This window comes from Delphinapterus leucas, chromosome 5, assembly GCF_059928025.1.
Source record: "Delphinapterus leucas isolate spDelLeu-1000000601 "Yukka" chromosome 5, BTC_Dleu_Yukka2, whole genome shotgun sequence".
Lineage (NCBI taxonomy): Eukaryota > Metazoa > Chordata > Mammalia > Artiodactyla > Monodontidae > Delphinapterus > Delphinapterus leucas.
Genome location: NC_143133.1, coordinates 99,771,464 through 99,789,250, shown reverse-complemented (window position 1 = coordinate 99,789,250; position 17,787 = coordinate 99,771,464). Strand labels below are relative to the sequence as shown.

Here is a 17,787-nt window from a genome sequence, read left to right as displayed (position 1 = left end):
CCTCATGGAAACTGTTCTCCATTGCAACCTGGAACTGCTTCACATGAGTTTACTTGTCTCATCTCCCCCCAGTCAATGACTAGACTAGCTGATGCCAGGAAACAAAGGCTTGGTCCCTCAGGTTAGAGCAACTCTAGGAAGCATCCAAGCTCCAGAGCTCCCCATAGCATCAGCTGAGACATTAACTGCAATGGTGTTTTGGGCAAGCTTCTCCTTCTGCCTGATCCTGCTTTCCTCAATTCCTTAGAGATGAAGTATCTCCAGACAGCACTCCCCAGTAAATGTTCTAACATAACTCTCCATCAGAGTGTGTTTCCCTGGATTCCAATCTAAGATTATAGATAGATATAGATAAAAAGTCATTTTTCCATTATCCTGAAATTGTTAAGATCTGAATCTGAAGAGAGAAGTTACTCACACTCTAAGTTTAAAAAAAAAAAAATGAAGGTTGTGCCTGGCCACTTCCCTATAGGGCTTATGGAGAAAACACATTTCAGAGAAGGAACCCAAATGCCATCCCTCTGCCCCTGACTATTACAAGAGGAAGACTAGAAAAGGGGAAGTGCCACTTGGTTATAACAGTTTTCAAGATGAACACTATTTTTTGAGGAGAAAGAAGAAAATTCTCTGAACCATCAGAACAAGTCAGGGGAGCACAAGAGAGCTGCTCATCAATCTTGAAGCTAGAACTGTCACCTAGCACTTCTCCAAGTTGCAGACTCACATGATGTGTGAAACCACTGAACTGCTGGGTGTGAAGCTCATGCTTCATGGAGAAGGGGGCAAGACGGCAGGGTTGAGGGGGGCAGTGACAGTGAAATAGCCTGTATATCCCCTACTTGGCAGACCAGGGTCCATGAGTTTCCAGGTAGATGAATAAGCACAAAGCAAGCAGCTGGCCTTTGAGCCATTTTGTTGGTAGCCCATCTACCAGGACCATGCCCAAGGTAGAGACTCCTATCACATGACATGCATTTCCAATTCTAGGGACATCATAAAATCTGCAAAGGCACCTCATGAGAGAGTCAGCATTTGAAGAGGTGTGTAATAACCAGTCAGTGTTAAGGTGCTATACCGCACCGGTAGCTTCTCTGCAGGAAGATCTCTACCTCCTTCCATTTTTCTTGGTATCATTACCAGAGAGAAAGGCAGACGAGTAAGAAAGAGGATGTGAGGAGTTTCCCTCCACTTGAACCACTAGAGCAGCAGAAAGGTCTTTGCTGTACCATGAGGCGGAAAGATCCTACACAGGAGGGAATAAGCCTTCAACATAACCAAGTCGGGAGTAGTTACTGCCAACAATAAACCCATTTCATATGGTTGACTTTCCTCCACCAACCTGGTAAATATATACACTTCAGTAAGTACTCGGCACCTTGCATTATATTGCACTAGGTGTTACGGATATAGTAATGAGAAGATAGATGTGGTTCCTAACTATATGAAGTACATACTTCCTCATCTCTTTTTACCTGTCTCTGTCTCTGAATCACTACTTCTTCTCCCTCTGGCAGGCTATTCTTCTAAGAAAGCTAAGACATCAGCATTCCATTAATTACTGTATTTTATTTTAACATCACAAGGGAAACATGCACAGAAAACATTTTGAGAAGGAAAGAAACTGACTGCATTTTCCCTCTTCGAGGACTATGCATTAAAGGTCTGCCAACATTTCTCCCTCAACCACAATTCCCCAAAGCTTAGTACTTGGCCATAAAAGCTCACTCCAGTCTAAAATTTGGCATGTCTGTAGCAAATTCTGCAAATTTGCCAATTTGGATCACATCTCCTTTTTGAATAACAAGCAGATAAATAGGAAAAAATTGGAGTAAAATGTTACAAATCATGACATTATTCAGAGAGACAATTCCTTTCATGGGATAGTACTCTATAAGAAATTAACCCTAAATTATGGTAATTTGTTTCAGATAGATTTTTACAAAAACCTAAAATCTGCAGAGAAATGTTATACAAAAACAAATGTAATTAAGTACTGTAATACAAAGACCTGAAACCCTCAATTCTATTGGAAAATCTTGAGTTTTCTTTCAAATTTACACATGATTATTACTTAATTTCATAGGACATTTCAGACTAAAGCAAAATCAAAAATGGAACAAAACAAAGTAGCATACATGGAAAAATAATGAAGATATACAGGTGCTAAAGATATATACATATAATGTGTATATAAATATACATTATATATTTTGTTATATATATATATATACACACACACAAGTCTACACACTCATACACAAATGTGTGTGTATGTATATACTGCTAGGATATTTGGCAAAGAGCTTTCTGGAGGTATTTGCCATTTTTGCTAGAAATCATTATAGGCACATATGATTAAATAATTTAATCCTATTCATCGTTTTTCATTGATTATACCTTGGGTAGTTGGGCTTGAGGTATTTGTCCATAAAGACAGAATCGTGTTGGATATGTAAGTATCATTTTCAGGATGGGATTTTAGAAGTCGTGATCGACAAAATTCCACAGAGAAAGTCAGTGTAGAATAAGTATGTGTTACAAGGATCTGCAGACAGGCAGTCCTGCAGAAGGTTCTATACAAGGCATTGACCACATTTCTCCAATCCTTCCAGTTTCCTGCATTTTCTGACAAGTGAAAACACTCTCGGATTTTCCAGATTCTCTATGTCAAACTATCACACAATTGGAATAATTAGAAAATATTATCTTGTCATTCTCATTTGCAAAGATAAATCAAGTGTCATGCTATCCCTAAGTAATCTTTTTTTTTAACATCTTTATAGAAGTATAGCTGCTTTACGATGTTGTGTTTCTCCTATATAACAAAGTGAATCAGCTATATGTATACATATATCCACATACCCCCTTCCTTTTGCATCTCCCTCCCACCCTGCCTATCTCACCCCTTCTAGGTGGTCACAAAGCACTGAGCTGATCCCCCTGTGAGATGGAACTGCTTCCCACTAGCTATCTATTTTACATCTGGTAGTGTATATAGGTCAGCACTACTCTCTCACTTCATCCCAGCTTCCCCTTCCACTTCCTGATGTCCTCAAGTGCATTCTCTACATCTGTGTCTTTATTCCTGTCCTGCCCCTACGTTCGTCAGAACCATTTTTTTTTTTAAGATTCCATATATATGTGTTAGCATACGGTATTTGTTTTTCTCTTTCTGACTTACTTCACTCTGTATGACAGACTCTAGGTCCATCCACCTCACTACGAACACCTCAAATTCGTTTCTTTTTCTTGCTGAGTAATATTTCATTGTATATATATGCCACATCTCCTTTATCCATTCATCTGTTGATGGACACGAGGGCTGCTTCCATGTCCTGGCTATTGCAAATAGTGCTGCAATGAACATTGTGGGACATGACTCTTTTTGAATTATGGTTTTCTCAGAGTATGAGCTCAGTAGTGGGATTGCTGGGTCATATGATAGTTCTATTTTTAGTTTTTTAAGGAACCTCCATACTGTTTTCCATAGTGGCTGTATCAATTTACATTCCCACCAACAGTGCAGGAGGGTTCCCTTTTCTCCACACCCTCTCCAGCATTTATTGTTTGTAGATTTTTTGATGATGGCCATTCTGACTGGTGTGAGGTGATACCTCATTGTAGTTTTGATTTGCATTTCTCTAATGATTAGTGATGCTGAGCATCCTTTCATGTGTTTGTTGGTAATCTGTATATCTTCTTTGGAGAAATGTCTATTTAGGTCTTCTGCCCATTTTTGGATTTGGTTTTTTTTTTTTTTTTTGATATTGAGTTGCATGTTCTACTTGTATATTTTTAGATTAATCGTTTGTCAGCTGCTTTGTTTGCAAATATTTTCTCCCATTCTCAGGGTTGTCTTTTTGTCTTGTTTATGGTTTCCTTTGCTATGCAAAAGATTTTAAGTTTCATTGGGCCCAATTTGTTTATTTTTGTTTGTATTTCCATTTCTCTAGGAGGTGGGTCAAAAAGGATCTTGCTGTGATTGATGTCATAGAGTGTTTTGCCAATGTTTTCCTCTAAGAGTTTTATAGTGTCTAGTCTTACATTTAGGTCTTAAATCCATTTTGAGTTTATTTTTGTGTATGGAGTTAGGGAGTGTTCTAATTTCATTCTTTTACATGTAGCTGTCCAGTTTTCCCAGCACCACTTATTGAAGAGGCTGTCTTTTCTCCATTGTATATTCTTGCCTCCTTTATCAAAGATGAGGTGACCATATGTGAATGGGTTTATCTCTGGGCTTTCTATCCTGTTGCGTTGATCTATTTCTATTTTTGTGACAGTACCATACTGTCTTGATTACTGTAGCTTTGTAGTACAGTCTGAAGTCAGGGAGCCTGCTTCCCCACCAAGCTCTGCTTTTCTTTCTCAAGATTGCTTTGGCTATCGGGGTCTTTTGTGTTTCCATACAAATTGTGAAATTTTTTGTTCTAGTTCTGTGAATAATGCCATTGGTAGTTTGATAGGGATTGCATTGAATCTGTAGATTGCTTTGGATAGTATAGTCATTTTCACAATGTTAATTCTTCCAATCCAAGAACATGGTATATCTCTCCATCTGTTTGTATCATCTTTAATTTCTTTCATCAGTGTCTTATAGTTTTCTGCATACAGGTCTTTTGTCTCCTTAAGTAGGTTTATTCCTAGATATTTTATTCTTTTCATTGCAATGGTTAAAGGGAGTGTTTCCTTAATTTGTCTTTCTGATTTTCCATTGTTAGTGTATAGGAATGCAAGAGATTTCTGTGCATTAATTTTGTATCCTGCTACTTTACCAAATTAATTGATTAGCTCTAGTAGTTTTCTGGTAGCAACTTTAGGATTCTCTATGTATAGTATCATGTCATCTGCAAACTGTGAAAGTTTTATGTCTTGTTTTCCCTTTTGGACCCTTTATTTCTTTTTCTTCTATGATTGCTGTGGCTAAAACTTCAAAAACTATGTTGAATAATAGCTGTGAGAGTGCGTAACCTTGTCTTTTTTCTGATCTTAGAGGAAATAGTTTCAGCTTTTCACCACTGAGAATGATGTTGGCTGTGGGTTTGTCATATATGTCCTTTATTATGTTGAGGTAGGTTCCCTCTATTCCTACTTTCTGGAAGGTTTTTTATCATAAATGGGTGTTGAATTTTGTTAAAAGCTTTTTCTGCATCTATTGAGATGATCATATGGTTTTTCTCCTTCAATTTGTTAATATGGTGTATCACATTGATTTATTTGCATATATTGAAGAATCCTTGCATTCCTGGAATAAACCCCACTTGATCATGGTGTATGATCCTTTTAATGTGCTGTTGGATTCTGTTTGCTAGTATGTTGTTGAGGATTTTGGCATCTATATTCATCAAAGATATTGCCCTGTAGTTTTCTTTTTTTGTGACATCTTTTCTGGTTTTAGTATCAGGGTGATGGTGGCCTTGTAGAATGAGTTTTGGAGTGTTCCTCCCTCTGCTATACTTTGGATGAGTTTGAGAATGATAGGTGTTAGCTCTTCCCTAAATGTTTGATAGAATTCGCCTGTGAAGCCATCTTGTCCTGGGCTTTTGTTTGTTGGAAGATTTTTAATCACAGTTTCAATTTCAGTGCTTATGATTGGTTGTTTATATTTTCTCTTTCTTCCTGGTTCTGTCTTGGAAGGTTGTACTTTTCTAAGAATTTGTCCATTCTTCCACGTTTTCCATTTTATTGGCATAGAGTTGCTTGTAGTAATCTCTCATGATCTTTTGTATTTCTGCAGTGTCAGTTGTTACTTCTCCACTTTCATTTCTAATTCTGTTGATTAGAGTCTTCTCCCATTTTTTCTTGATGAGTCTGGCTAATGGTTAATCAATTTTCTTTATCTTCTCAAAGAACCAGCTTTTAGTTTTACTGATCTTTGTTATTGTTTCCTTCATTTCTTTTTCATTTATTTCCGATCTGATCTTTATGATTCCTTTCCTTTTGCTAACTTTGGATTTTTTTGTTCTTCTTTCTCTAATTGCTTTAGGTGTAAGGTTAAGTTGTTTATTTGAGATGTTTCTTGTTTCTTAAGGTGGGATTGTATTGCTATAAACTCCCCTCTTAGAACTGCTTTTGCTGCATCCCATAGGTTTTCGGTCGTCGTGTTTTCATTGTCAGTTTTTTCTAGGCGTTTTTTGATTTCCTCTTTGATTTCTTCAGTGGTCTCTTGGTTATATAGTAGTGTATTGTTTAGCCTCCATGTGTTTGTATTTTTTACAGTTTTTTTCCTGTAATTGATATCTAGTCTCATCGCGTTGTGGTCGGAAAAGATACTTGATACAATTTCAATTTTCTTAAATTTACCAAGGCTTGATTTGTGGCCCAAGATATGATCTATCCTGGAGAATGTTCCATGAGGACTTGAGAAGAAAGTATATTCTGCTGTTTTTGAATGGAATGTCCTATAAATATCAATTAAGTCCATCTTGTCTAATGTGTCATTTAAAGCTTGTGTTTCCTTATTTATTTTCATCTTGGATGATCTGTCCATTGGTGAAAGTGGGGTGTTAAAGTCCCCTACTATGTATGTGTTATTGTCGATTTCCCCTCTTATGGCTGTTAGTGTTTGCCTTATGTATTGAGGTGCTCCTATGTTGAGTGCATAAATATTTACAATTGTTATATCTTCTTCTTGGATCTATCCCTTGATCATTATGTAGTGTCCTTCTCTGTGTCTTGTAATAGTCTTTATTTTAAAGTCTATTTTGTCTGATATGAGAATTGCTCCACTAGCTTTCTTTTGATTTCCATTTGCATGGAATCTGTTTTTCGGTCCCCTAACTTTCAGTCTGTATGTGTCCCCAGGTCTGAAGCTGGTCCTTGTTGACAGCATATATACGGGTCTTGTTTTTGTATTCGCTCAGCCAGTCTATGTCTTTTGGTTGGAGCATTTAATCCATTTACATTTAAGTTAATTATCAATATGTATGTTCCTATTCCCACTTTCCAATTGTTTTGGGTTTGTTTTTGTAGGTCTTCTCCTTCTCTTGTGTTTCCTGCCTAGAGAAGTTCCTTTAGCATTTGTTGTAAAGCTGGTTTGGTGGTGCTGAATTCTCTTAGCTTTTGCTTGTCTGTAAGGTTTTCAATTACTCCATTGAATCTGAATGAGATCCTTGCTGGGCAGAGTAATCTTGGTTGTAGGTTTTTGCCTTTCATCACTTAAATATGTCCTGCCACTCCCTTCTGTCTTGCAGAGTTTCTGCTGAACAATCAGCTGTTAACCTTATGGGGATTCCCTTGTATGTTATTTGTTGCTTTTCCCTTGCTGCTTTTAATATTTTTTCTTGTATTTAATTTTTCATAGTTTATTTAATAGTTTGCTAGTTTGCTTCTCCTTGGATTTATTCTGTATGGGACTCTCTGCACGTCCTGGACTTTGTTGACTATTTCCTTTCCCACATTAGGGAAGTTTTGAACTATAATCTCTTCAAATATTTTCTCAGACCCTTTCTTTTTCTCTTCTTCTTCTGGGACCCCTATAATTTGAATGTTGGTGCATTTAATGTTATTCCAGAAGTCTCTGAGACTGTCCTCAATTCTTTTCATTTGTTTTTCTTTATTCTGCTCTGCAGTAGTTATTTCCACTATTTTATCTTCCAGGTCACTTATCCGTTTTTCTGCCTCAATTATTCTCCTATTGATTCCTTCCAGAGAATTTTTAATTTCATTTATTGTGTTGTTCATCATTTTTTGTTTGCTCTTTAGTTCTTCTAGGTCCTTGTTAAATATTTCTTGTATTTTCTCCATTCTGTTTCCAAGACTTTGGATCATCTTTACTATCATTACTCTGAATTATTTTTCAGGTAGACTGCCTATTTCCTCTTCATGTGTTTGGTCTGGTGGGTTTTTACCTCGCTCCTTCATCTGCTGCATATTTCTCTGTCTTCTCATTTTGTTTAACTTACTGTGTTTGGGGTCTCCTTTTCGCAGGCTGCAGGTTTGTAGTCCCCATTGTTTGGTGTCTGCCCCCAGTGGGTGAGGTTGTTTCAGTGGCTTGTGTAGGCTTCCTGGTGGAGAGGACTGGTGCCTGTGTTCTGGTGGGTGGGGCTGGATCTTGTTTTTATGGTGGGCAGGGCTGCCTCGTGTGGTGTGTGTTGGGGTGTCTGTGAACTTATTATGATTTTAGGCAGACTCTCTGCTAATGGGTGGGGTTGTGTTCCTGTCTTGCTAGTCGTTTGGCATGGGGCATCCAGCACTGGAGCTTGCTGGCCATTGGGTGGAGCTGGGTCTTAGCGTTGAGATGGTGATCTCTGTGAGAGGTCTCGCTGATTGATATTACATGGGGCCGGGATGTCTCTGGTGGTCCAATGTCCTGAAATTGGCTCTCCCACTTCAGAGGCTAAGGCCTGACACCAGGCCAGAGCACCAAGACACTGTCAGCCACATGGCTGGTGTTTCTGGAAGGATAAGTGTTTCTTTCTAGTTCTGCTGCACAACATGGGTTCACCCATGTATACAGGTGAAGCAGGGCCAGGAATGAAAAGTCCTATTTTCCTTTGTTCTTAGTTTAGCTTCACTTGCTCACAGGGTGCCACATGCAGATGCCTTGCCCCAGCCTTTCCAACCAGAGTTTCTGGTGCAAAAAGCCCTAAGTAATCTTGATTTTGCGAAAATTCGTTAAAATCATGTGATACCAATCCTCACATCCTCATACAAATACAGAAACATTTGCCTGGAAATTCCATCCTAATGTTAGGGACACACCAAAAACCCCGATGACCAAGATTCATGGCTCAAACACTGGATTCTCAATGCAGCCATTGTGTTTTTCCAATTCTCTCTTTAAAGAAGCATTTGGCACAGTTCTCTTGTCACTCCATAAGATGATTCAGAATTATAAAACCTAATTTAGAAGCTACTACATATTGTATTAATGATTCCGAAAGCATCTTTTCAAATGAGCTGTGGGCATAGTATTGATATGTTTATTTCCATAATTATTGCAGCCAACCTGAACTTCCTTGAAAAAAAAGAAATTTTTTTTTGGAATGACAATCTTCAGATTCTACAGCATACAGTCGTAAACCCCTTAAGCTTTGCTCATTAAAAGCCATTATATCATATGCATTGCACTCGAAACACATACCCAAGAACTGCAACCTTGGAGGGGAAGCTTTGTGATTTCATGGGCTTGAAGACACAGCTCTTCTGAGAACAGTCTTGACAATATCTACCTACAGTATATCAGAACATCTTCCCCAAAAAGTGAAATCTCTACACATTTAGTAGACTTGCATGGGAAAGTGGACCTTTAGTGTTATTGAAGATACAGAATCAAAGCTGTCAGTTTAATACCATGCTCATTTCAAAGCCCACAGGCCTAATGTCTGAGAATAAACAGTGAAAGAAATTTCCTCTACTGATACTTCAAAGACTTTGAAACATCTGGAATTTGGTTCCATATAGGGTATTCCACCAAGAAGTAAGTATAAAAAGATTTTAATAGAGCAAACAGGATTCAGGTTTCCTACAATATGTTCTCCCTGGGGGGAAACAACACGATGCATCCGACTAAGCTTTCTGCACTTCAGCTGCATTAATTAACATTTAGTCATGGATTCCATTGTGAGCCAGATGAACCCAGAGCTACAGCTGTTTTCATTGAGGGGAAAAAAATATGCTTTCACATTTTAGATTCTTAGCATTTATAAATCTGGGGAAAATGTTTTATTGACTGCCTTTGTACTGGCATTATTGATATGCATTACATATTAGTCAACCAAATAAATTCACACTCACCCTAGGCTGTGATTAAGTCAATGTTAATATCACATTAACTGGGTCAGTCAGAGCCAAAGCTATGAAAACCAGGTTCCTAACTCCCTTTTTCTTACACCAAGTATTAAAGAAGGGCTAATGAACTGATCAAAGAAGTAGATCACAGCCTTGAAAAGAGTGTTGCTGGGTGAGTCAAAGACTTAAGTGGAGATCAGGTATTCTGAGAGGGGTGGATGCAGATGACTAAAAAAAATGAACAGATGTTGAAGAAATGTAACTGCAGGATCTGATGACTTGGCAGAGACAGTCTCAATGCTACCAGCCAAACATGTGGAAGTGGTTGGTTGTGAATGAAGATGAGGTACAGAACTGCAATCCTTGGTCAGTTATTTAAGGAGGGTTTTTGTTTTGTTTTGTTTTTATAACAAAGGCTCCTTAAAGATGCAGTTTTGGGGCTTCCCTGGTGGTGCAGTGGTTGAGAGTCCGTCTGCTGATGCAGGGGACACGGGTTCGTGCCCCGGTCCGGGAAGATCCCACATGCCGCGGAGCGGCTGGGCCCGTGAGCCATGGCCGCTGAGCCTGCGCGTCCGGAGCCTGTGCTCCGTGACGGGAGAGGCCACGGCAGTGAGGGGCCCGCGTACCGCAAAAAAAAAAAGATGCAGTTTTGTAAGAAAATATGACAGTGAATCAGCTGGACAAGGCATTCTACCTGGAACACCTAGTCAAATTTCATGCCACAAGAGCACTGTAAAATTACCTTTGTCTCCAATAGTCCCTAACAAGTGCTGTGTCATGACTTCTGGTCAGCTCTGGAGTCTCATGGACAAATGGAAATCCAATAGTCATGTGGACACATGTATGTGTGTACATGTGTTCATTTGTACCAGTGTACAAACCTGGAATCATTATCTGTGTAAATACTAACCAATGTTGACCCTTGCCTCATCAAATTAATGTTCTTAGCCATGACTCAAGAAAAATAGAGGCTGTCTGACCTGTCTTCACCTTTACCAACATGGAATGGCAATAGTTGAATCAAACCAGAAAAATATCTTACCTGGAACTACTTCAAAAAGGAATTTCCCTGGGCTCTCTTCATTGCAGGGATGTTCAAGGACTTTATTTCCAGGCAGAAAAATAGTACCCTGTGAACACAAATGTCCCAAACATCATTATCAGATGGCAAATATTGAATATCATCATCATCAGTGAATATTCAAGGTGCATCTGTAACCCAGGATACAGTAATATGCATCAGACTCATTTATATTCCCATCTAGTCCAAAATCATGTAACAGCATCATATTCATTCAACATTTAACAAATATTTGTTGAGCACCTAATATATACAAAACACTGTGTTAGATGCTGAGTTCATTTTAAGCACCAATTTATTAAATGTATTCTGTGTGCTGAAAATTTTTACTGAGCATTCAACCAACATAATATTACTTGCTAGAATAATCTTATAAGGTAGGTATTATTTTCCCCCATTTTATAGCTGTGAAAACCAAGGCAGAGACATTCAATAAGTTAGCCAATGCTGCCATAGCCTTCTCTTGATTATCCCCTCTCTTTTCTGTTGGATTTTCTTCTCTTTAGTGCATCATTTTCATCAGCACAGAGACATATTTAAAAGTCAATCCTATTTAAAAAGTTACTTTGACTCCACCTCCCACTCCAGTTCTCGTTTCATTTTTTTTCCTTCCCTAGCAAAGGGTTGTCTACACTGAATCTATTTCCATTATTTGACATTATTTCCATTATTTGAGCTTATTTGATGTTTCCATTTGGATATCTCAAAAGCATCTTAAACTAAACTTAGTCAAATTAAAATGCAATTAATTCAGGTCCTATTTATGTATTCCCTAACTCAGCACCATCTTGCAATCAGTTGCAAAAGCCAGAAACGTAGCAGTCATTATCTTTATTCTACTGTAACTTTACCACCACCAAGCCCTAGTCCAAGAGACTGTTGTCTCCTTATCTGGAATGTTTCAAATACCCATTCATTAAATTCCCCTCAATACTGGAACATCTTTTAATCCATTCTTTTTCCTTAAGGTGGTCAGAGTGATCTTTAGAAACAGAAATTTGATCTTGCAACTTTCCTGCTTGAAAATCTCCAACGGCTTTCCTTTGTCTTAGAATAAAGCTCTGGGAGGTCTGGCTCCACCTATACCTCTAAACTAATTTTCCCACTCTTACACTTTCAATGCTTCCTATGATCTAGTCAATTGCCCTTCTATAAATGGCATCATGCTCTCATTTACCTTAGAACTACATTCTTTCTCTGGTTGTTTTATACCAATTTTTCAGATTGACTATATCTAAAATATACTTGCATAGCTTCCTGAATTTTCCTTAGACTGATTTACTAGTGTATGCAATTATGTTATTTGTAAGATTATTTAATTAATGTTTCTCTCTATCATTAAACTATAAAAGAGCAAATATAATGTGTGATTTTTTTTGTTGTTGTTATTGTTTTCTTTTTTTTTTTCTTTTTTTTTGCGGTACGCAGGCCTCTCACTGTTGTGGCCTCTCCCGTTGCGGAGCACAGGCTCCGGACGCGCAGGCTCAGCGGCCATGGCTCACGGGCCCAGCCACTCCGCAGCATGTGGGATCTTCCCGGACCGGGGCACGAACCCGTGTCCCCTGCATCGGCAGGTGGACTCTCAACCACTGCGCCACCAGGGAAGCCCATAATGCGTGTTTTTTACCCTAAGCTACTGCCAAAGCCTAGCACTTCACCTGGCATAAGGTTAATGTTTAAAAAAGGTATTGCTGAGTGAATGCGTACTGTTAGTACAGTAAACCCAGTATTCAAAACCAAGCACGCTGGATTCAAAAGCCTATACTCTTATCCACTATATTATATTGTCCATTTTCCCAGCTTTAAGCAATATTTAGCTCAAATAATATTTTACACAACTTTCATTCTGCCTGGTTTGGCAGAGAATATTATCGTCATTATATTTGTCCCTCCTTCTGGGCTTAGAGTGATAAAGCATAGCACTCCCTAACTAAAACCTAAGGAATTAGAGGTTAGAAGGGTACCTCCCCATCTGTCTGCACCTTACAAGGTGAGGTGTTGGAGGTACTGCCTTTGTTTTCCTCCTCCAGGAAGTAAAATTTCCTACTTCTCATCATATCTAGTGTCCTCTTGCCTATGAATTCCATTCTACTTACTGGTATTTTTTAAATAATTTAAAAGATTACTAAGACTTTGAAAATATTCATTATAATTAAGACCATTTATAGAGAGGTTTATATAGAGTAATAAAATCAGTTGTTTCAATTACTAGTTTACTTTACTTCCTGAAGTGCTTTTGTGAAATAATTAAAGGTGTGATTTAGCTCAGTTTTAGAACATACCATCTAACCTTCTAGATAGACACAACATTCATTTCTGCATGCATGTATGTTTGTATGTATACACGTATGACATATTTAATTCTGTCTTCAGGCTCTATTTAGGATCTTAAACTGTACATATGTCCTATAAGTTGAATTCAAGCCACTCTTCTACATAAACTATTCCCCTCTATGAAATCCCAATCAACTTCACTTGATAATTAAAAGGCAGAGTAATGCTACCCTTTGTAGTCTTTTTTGTAGATGAGAAATAGCTACTTCTGGCTGAAATTATCATTTTCATTTTCAAATTTGACATTATATTTATATTTTGACAGTTTTCCAAACAAATTGTGTTGTAAAAATAATAGTTTACTTATCAGGAGGCAATATTTAGGGCAGGGTATACTGCAATTGCCAAACCTTTTCTGTGGTTAGTTCATTAAGTCATTCAGTAAGTAAAATAAAGTCATTTAATTGAAACAACTAACTTGATCACCTTGTATACAAACAAAGCAGTTAATATCTATAAATAAAAGAAGGGTGTTAATTGTGATAGTTATCTTCTAATTATTTTGCAGTGTATATATTGTCAGAAAATGCACATAAACAAACAAAAATCTATAATTTACCCACCACCATAGGATAACCAATATTAACACCATATGCACCTATCCATATTGGTATGTATTTATGTATATGTGTGTATTAACATATACAGTAATTTTTACAAAAATAGTAGTCAAAATATTTATTATCTGCTTCAAAACTTAAGTCATATATTGTTATTATGTCAGTTTAATAATCTACATCATTTTAAAAAGCTGTATAGCATAGTACATTACTTCCTCGAATATGCATACTATCACATCCTTTATTATTGTAAAGTGTTTATGATTTTTTGTAACTGTTATTACATATAACATTTCCATGAACATCCATGAAGTTAAACCTTTGAGCTTCTCCTTAACTTATTCTTTAGGACAAATACCTACAAGAGAAATTAGTAGTCAAAAAGTATGCACTGTTTGTGTGGGTTTGGTTAATTCTTCCAGAGTTGCCCTAAACTAACTAACCAAACAAACAACTAATAAACAAATACAATTCAAGTACCTCATCTGATTAAAACATAATGTATTGAGACACTACCATATGTCAGATAATATTTCTAGAACTATCTCAGGTGATGTGGGGTATTTGAAAGAAATAAACTCTACTCTCAATAGAAGAATAACAGTATATAACTGTTGAACAAGTGAGTGTCAAAGTAGGTTGAAAAAAATATATATATATATAAAATAAAAGTTTAAGAAGAGAGTGCCATAAAGGCAGTCTGATTGGTTTGAAAGATAATATGAAGAAAACTGGTTTTTAAAGTAGTTTAAGGTTTTAAGATTTAGCGAGCTAGGGGTAATCTTCCCAAATGGAGGACGTAGTATCAGCAAAACAGTAATTAGAACCATATGTGCAGAGCACGTTAGACTAAGGAGAAGATTCATGTGGAGGAATAGTTAGGAAGTAAGGTTTCTTGGTGATGTTGAGGACATGCTGTGGGGAGTCGAACACTAGGCAGAGGACGTTGCACTTGATGTCCATGACAGCTGAGAACCAGAGTAGGTTCTTGAGCAAAGCAGGAGATTTAAAAATACCACCTCTTAGAAGTTTGTTACCACAAAGCAATTAATTTGACATAAGAGAGCAAAGTCAAGACATAAAGTTGTCAGCAGTAGAAATGGCATAAATTTGCATTAGAGATGAATTATTAGAGATCTATTTTGAGGAAATATGAAAGAAACTGGTCATATCTTTAACTCAGGGAATGAAGAAGGAAGAGTCAAGATGACTTCAGTTTTTCTCTTCTGTATATCTGAAAGAAAGTTGATGCCTCTTGTTAGAAATGGGAAATTAGGAAGATTCAAGCTCCATGAGGCCCATGCTCTTGAGCCCAAACTCAATTCTTTAATTTTTTGTTAGTAGCTATGCTGGGTATTCCTTATTTGCCCTCCAGATCTTCTATCAACCCATCACTCTATTCTGTACCCTAGAAGACTAATCTCTACAAATTGCATAAACCAGGCTCTCTTGACCTCTGGCTTCAGGTTGGTTTCGAGGCCACAGCAGGAAGTCAGAAAGCCACCAGAGTCAAGCCAAGGTAACTCTCCCTCCATGCTAGGCAGCAATTTGACCCTAGTTGCATTGACTATCTTAGTCCACAACTCCTAGACCTTCAGGCTTCTGCAGGTGCCAGTAGACCAGAGTGGTAATGGGTTCCTCCCTCTTTTTAGCCCCAGAGCTTTTTCACTATCCTTTCGGTTTCCAGTAACCTTTCCAACAAATTTTAAATAATTTCTTTACCACACACTCTTCAATTACACCTTTTGAGGTAGAGCCATCAATTTCTTGCTGGGGATCTTTAGTGACAAAACATCCAGGGTGCAAATATTCTTGAGTTTTTTAAGAAAGGGCATATTAACCCATGATGTTCAATATATCTCACTGCAAATTTTGGATGATCAGAGAGAAGAGGCTCAAGTACAAGAAAGGGGATGTACTCTTTTTGACAGTTCACTACATATGGCAATAATTATATGGCAATAGTTAATCAGCATATTCAGAATGGAATTACACTTATTTTTCTTCCCTATAGGGAATATCCCTTTTATAAAGCATCTTTACAACTTCAAAATGGAATAATATGCTAAATTCTTTTTTTTATAGTTGACAACTAAGAGTTGGCAAAAGAAACATAATTCAGAACCATACTAGTATTTTGCTTTCAGCTAAAATTGCTATTAGAAAAGCAGCTCATCTTTAGTTAATATCAGATCATTGAGCCAAAACCACAAGATATTGGGGTAAGACTAGATGTTGTTGAAAGTAAGCATGGTGATATTATTCTCTGGGATTTGGACTGGAAAAATGTATGCATATCCAGTAGCTTTGTTAGTTTCATAAGCACAATAATGAGATTTTTTTTTCCAGCATGAACAATGATCATGAGCATCACAAGGAACAAGGCAAAGTCTCAGCTTGACAATATATGTGTATTTTTAATGTGACTAGACAGAGGTTTGAAAATGATATCAAGGTGAAATAAATATTACTCAACAATGTTTAATAGAGTAAAATAGATTAGGTTTTAATATCGTAGATCGGTGTGACTTTCTTCTTTGTATCAAGTAACTTCATTAATTCATTCAACAAATAGTTATTAAATAACACCTAGCATGTGCCAGGCCCTGTCTTAGGCACAGAGAATGTAATGGTTAGAAATTCCAATAATGTCCTTGTACTCCTGGATCTGAGAATCACTCAGGGTAGGCAGAAAATTGGGAAAAAAAAACCCAAAACCCAACCTATTACAGACAAGCCCCTGTTATGAAAAGGAAACAGGTTACTGTATGCTTTTAAAGGACATAAAATTGTATCCACAAGTGCTCCAGCCATATCCCAATCTACCAATGACAATGAAGTCAGTGGTTAAGTAAATTTATTCTGGAGTCAAACTGCCTAGGTTCAGATACCCACTCTCCCACCGATTGACCAAGTGACTTCAGGCAAGATATTTATCCTTTCTATTCTTCATGTTCATCCTTAAAATGGGATAAAAATAGAACCTACTTTATAACTGTGAACTAATATATGTGTAGTTTGTAGAAAAATGCTGGGTACATGGTATTTTTAGTTGCTTTTTAATATTTTAAAAAGTCTTTCTTATATCCCAGAAGTCTGCAAGATATTTTGGGTCCATATTTTGCTAATCCCCAAATAATAGGATGATTCTAGTAAAACTTCAAAATACATCTGCTAGTATTATCATCTAGTTGAGTGAACAGGGAAGTAAACTAATTAGAAAATTTGAAGTCAGTCTATCATGTCTGTAAGACTAGATTAAAACAAATAAACCTCTAATTAGCAATCATAATAACAAACAGCAAAGCAAAATGATATTGATAATGATGATTGCTAACATTTCTTAACCATATATTACTTTGCTAAGCAAATGCATATTCTACTTATACAGTATCATTAATTTGCCTCATGGCTCTGTGTCATGGCTCTCATTTTATACATGAGGGAAATAAAGCTCAGGAAGCACCTAGCAAAGAGACTGGCACAGTAGATTCCAAATACTTATTTGTATTAATTATTAACCCAATTCATGTTCTTATTTCTAATCAATTACTGTTACTTAAAGCAGTTTGAAGAATGTTTATAAATAGTTATCGAGTTTCTTCTTAGCCCCCGAAATAGTTATACTGATTTCTGGGGTGCTTCTAAGGAATTACGAGAAGGGGAGACTTGCAAATTGGTTCAAATTTAGGACCTACCAAAATAATTCTGCAGTGCAAACTGCTTGGGGAACACTGACCTAAGCAGTGTTAATGTTTCCAAACTATTATTTAAATTAACAATGATAAACATAATAGCATAACTGTTTTATAAGTACTGAATAAATAGAAATAAATTCTCTATACAGATGTCTCATCTTGATGCTTTATATTCTAAACTGCAAATTAAGAACTTGAGAAGCATTGTCATTCTGGGTTCACTCTAATTTTAAAACAGCATTTGGATAACATTATTACATATGTTCAGACCCTAGGAGGCTAACAGGATAGCAATAATTGTGATAGAAAAAAATATGTGCAATGTTTTGATGTAATTTATTTAAAAGCTTTTAAATCTTTCTTTTCAGACACAAGGATCCCTCGC

The 17,787-nt window shown here is 37.0% G+C and overlaps 1 protein-coding gene across 3 annotated transcripts in view; it reads right to left on the bottom strand.

The window, feature by feature from the left end:
• Window positions 1–17,787, bottom strand: part of ARHGAP24 (Rho GTPase activating protein 24) — a 520,392-nt gene that overhangs the window by 280,227 nt on the left and 222,378 nt on the right. For all 3 annotated transcript variants that reach the window (XM_089912228.1, XM_022561678.2, XM_089912229.1), the window contains exon 3: window positions 10,772–10,859. In XM_089912228.1, coding sequence (XP_089768354.1) covers window positions 10,772–10,859 — 88 coding nt within the window. The remainder of the gene's footprint in view (window positions 1–10,771; window positions 10,860–17,787) is intronic.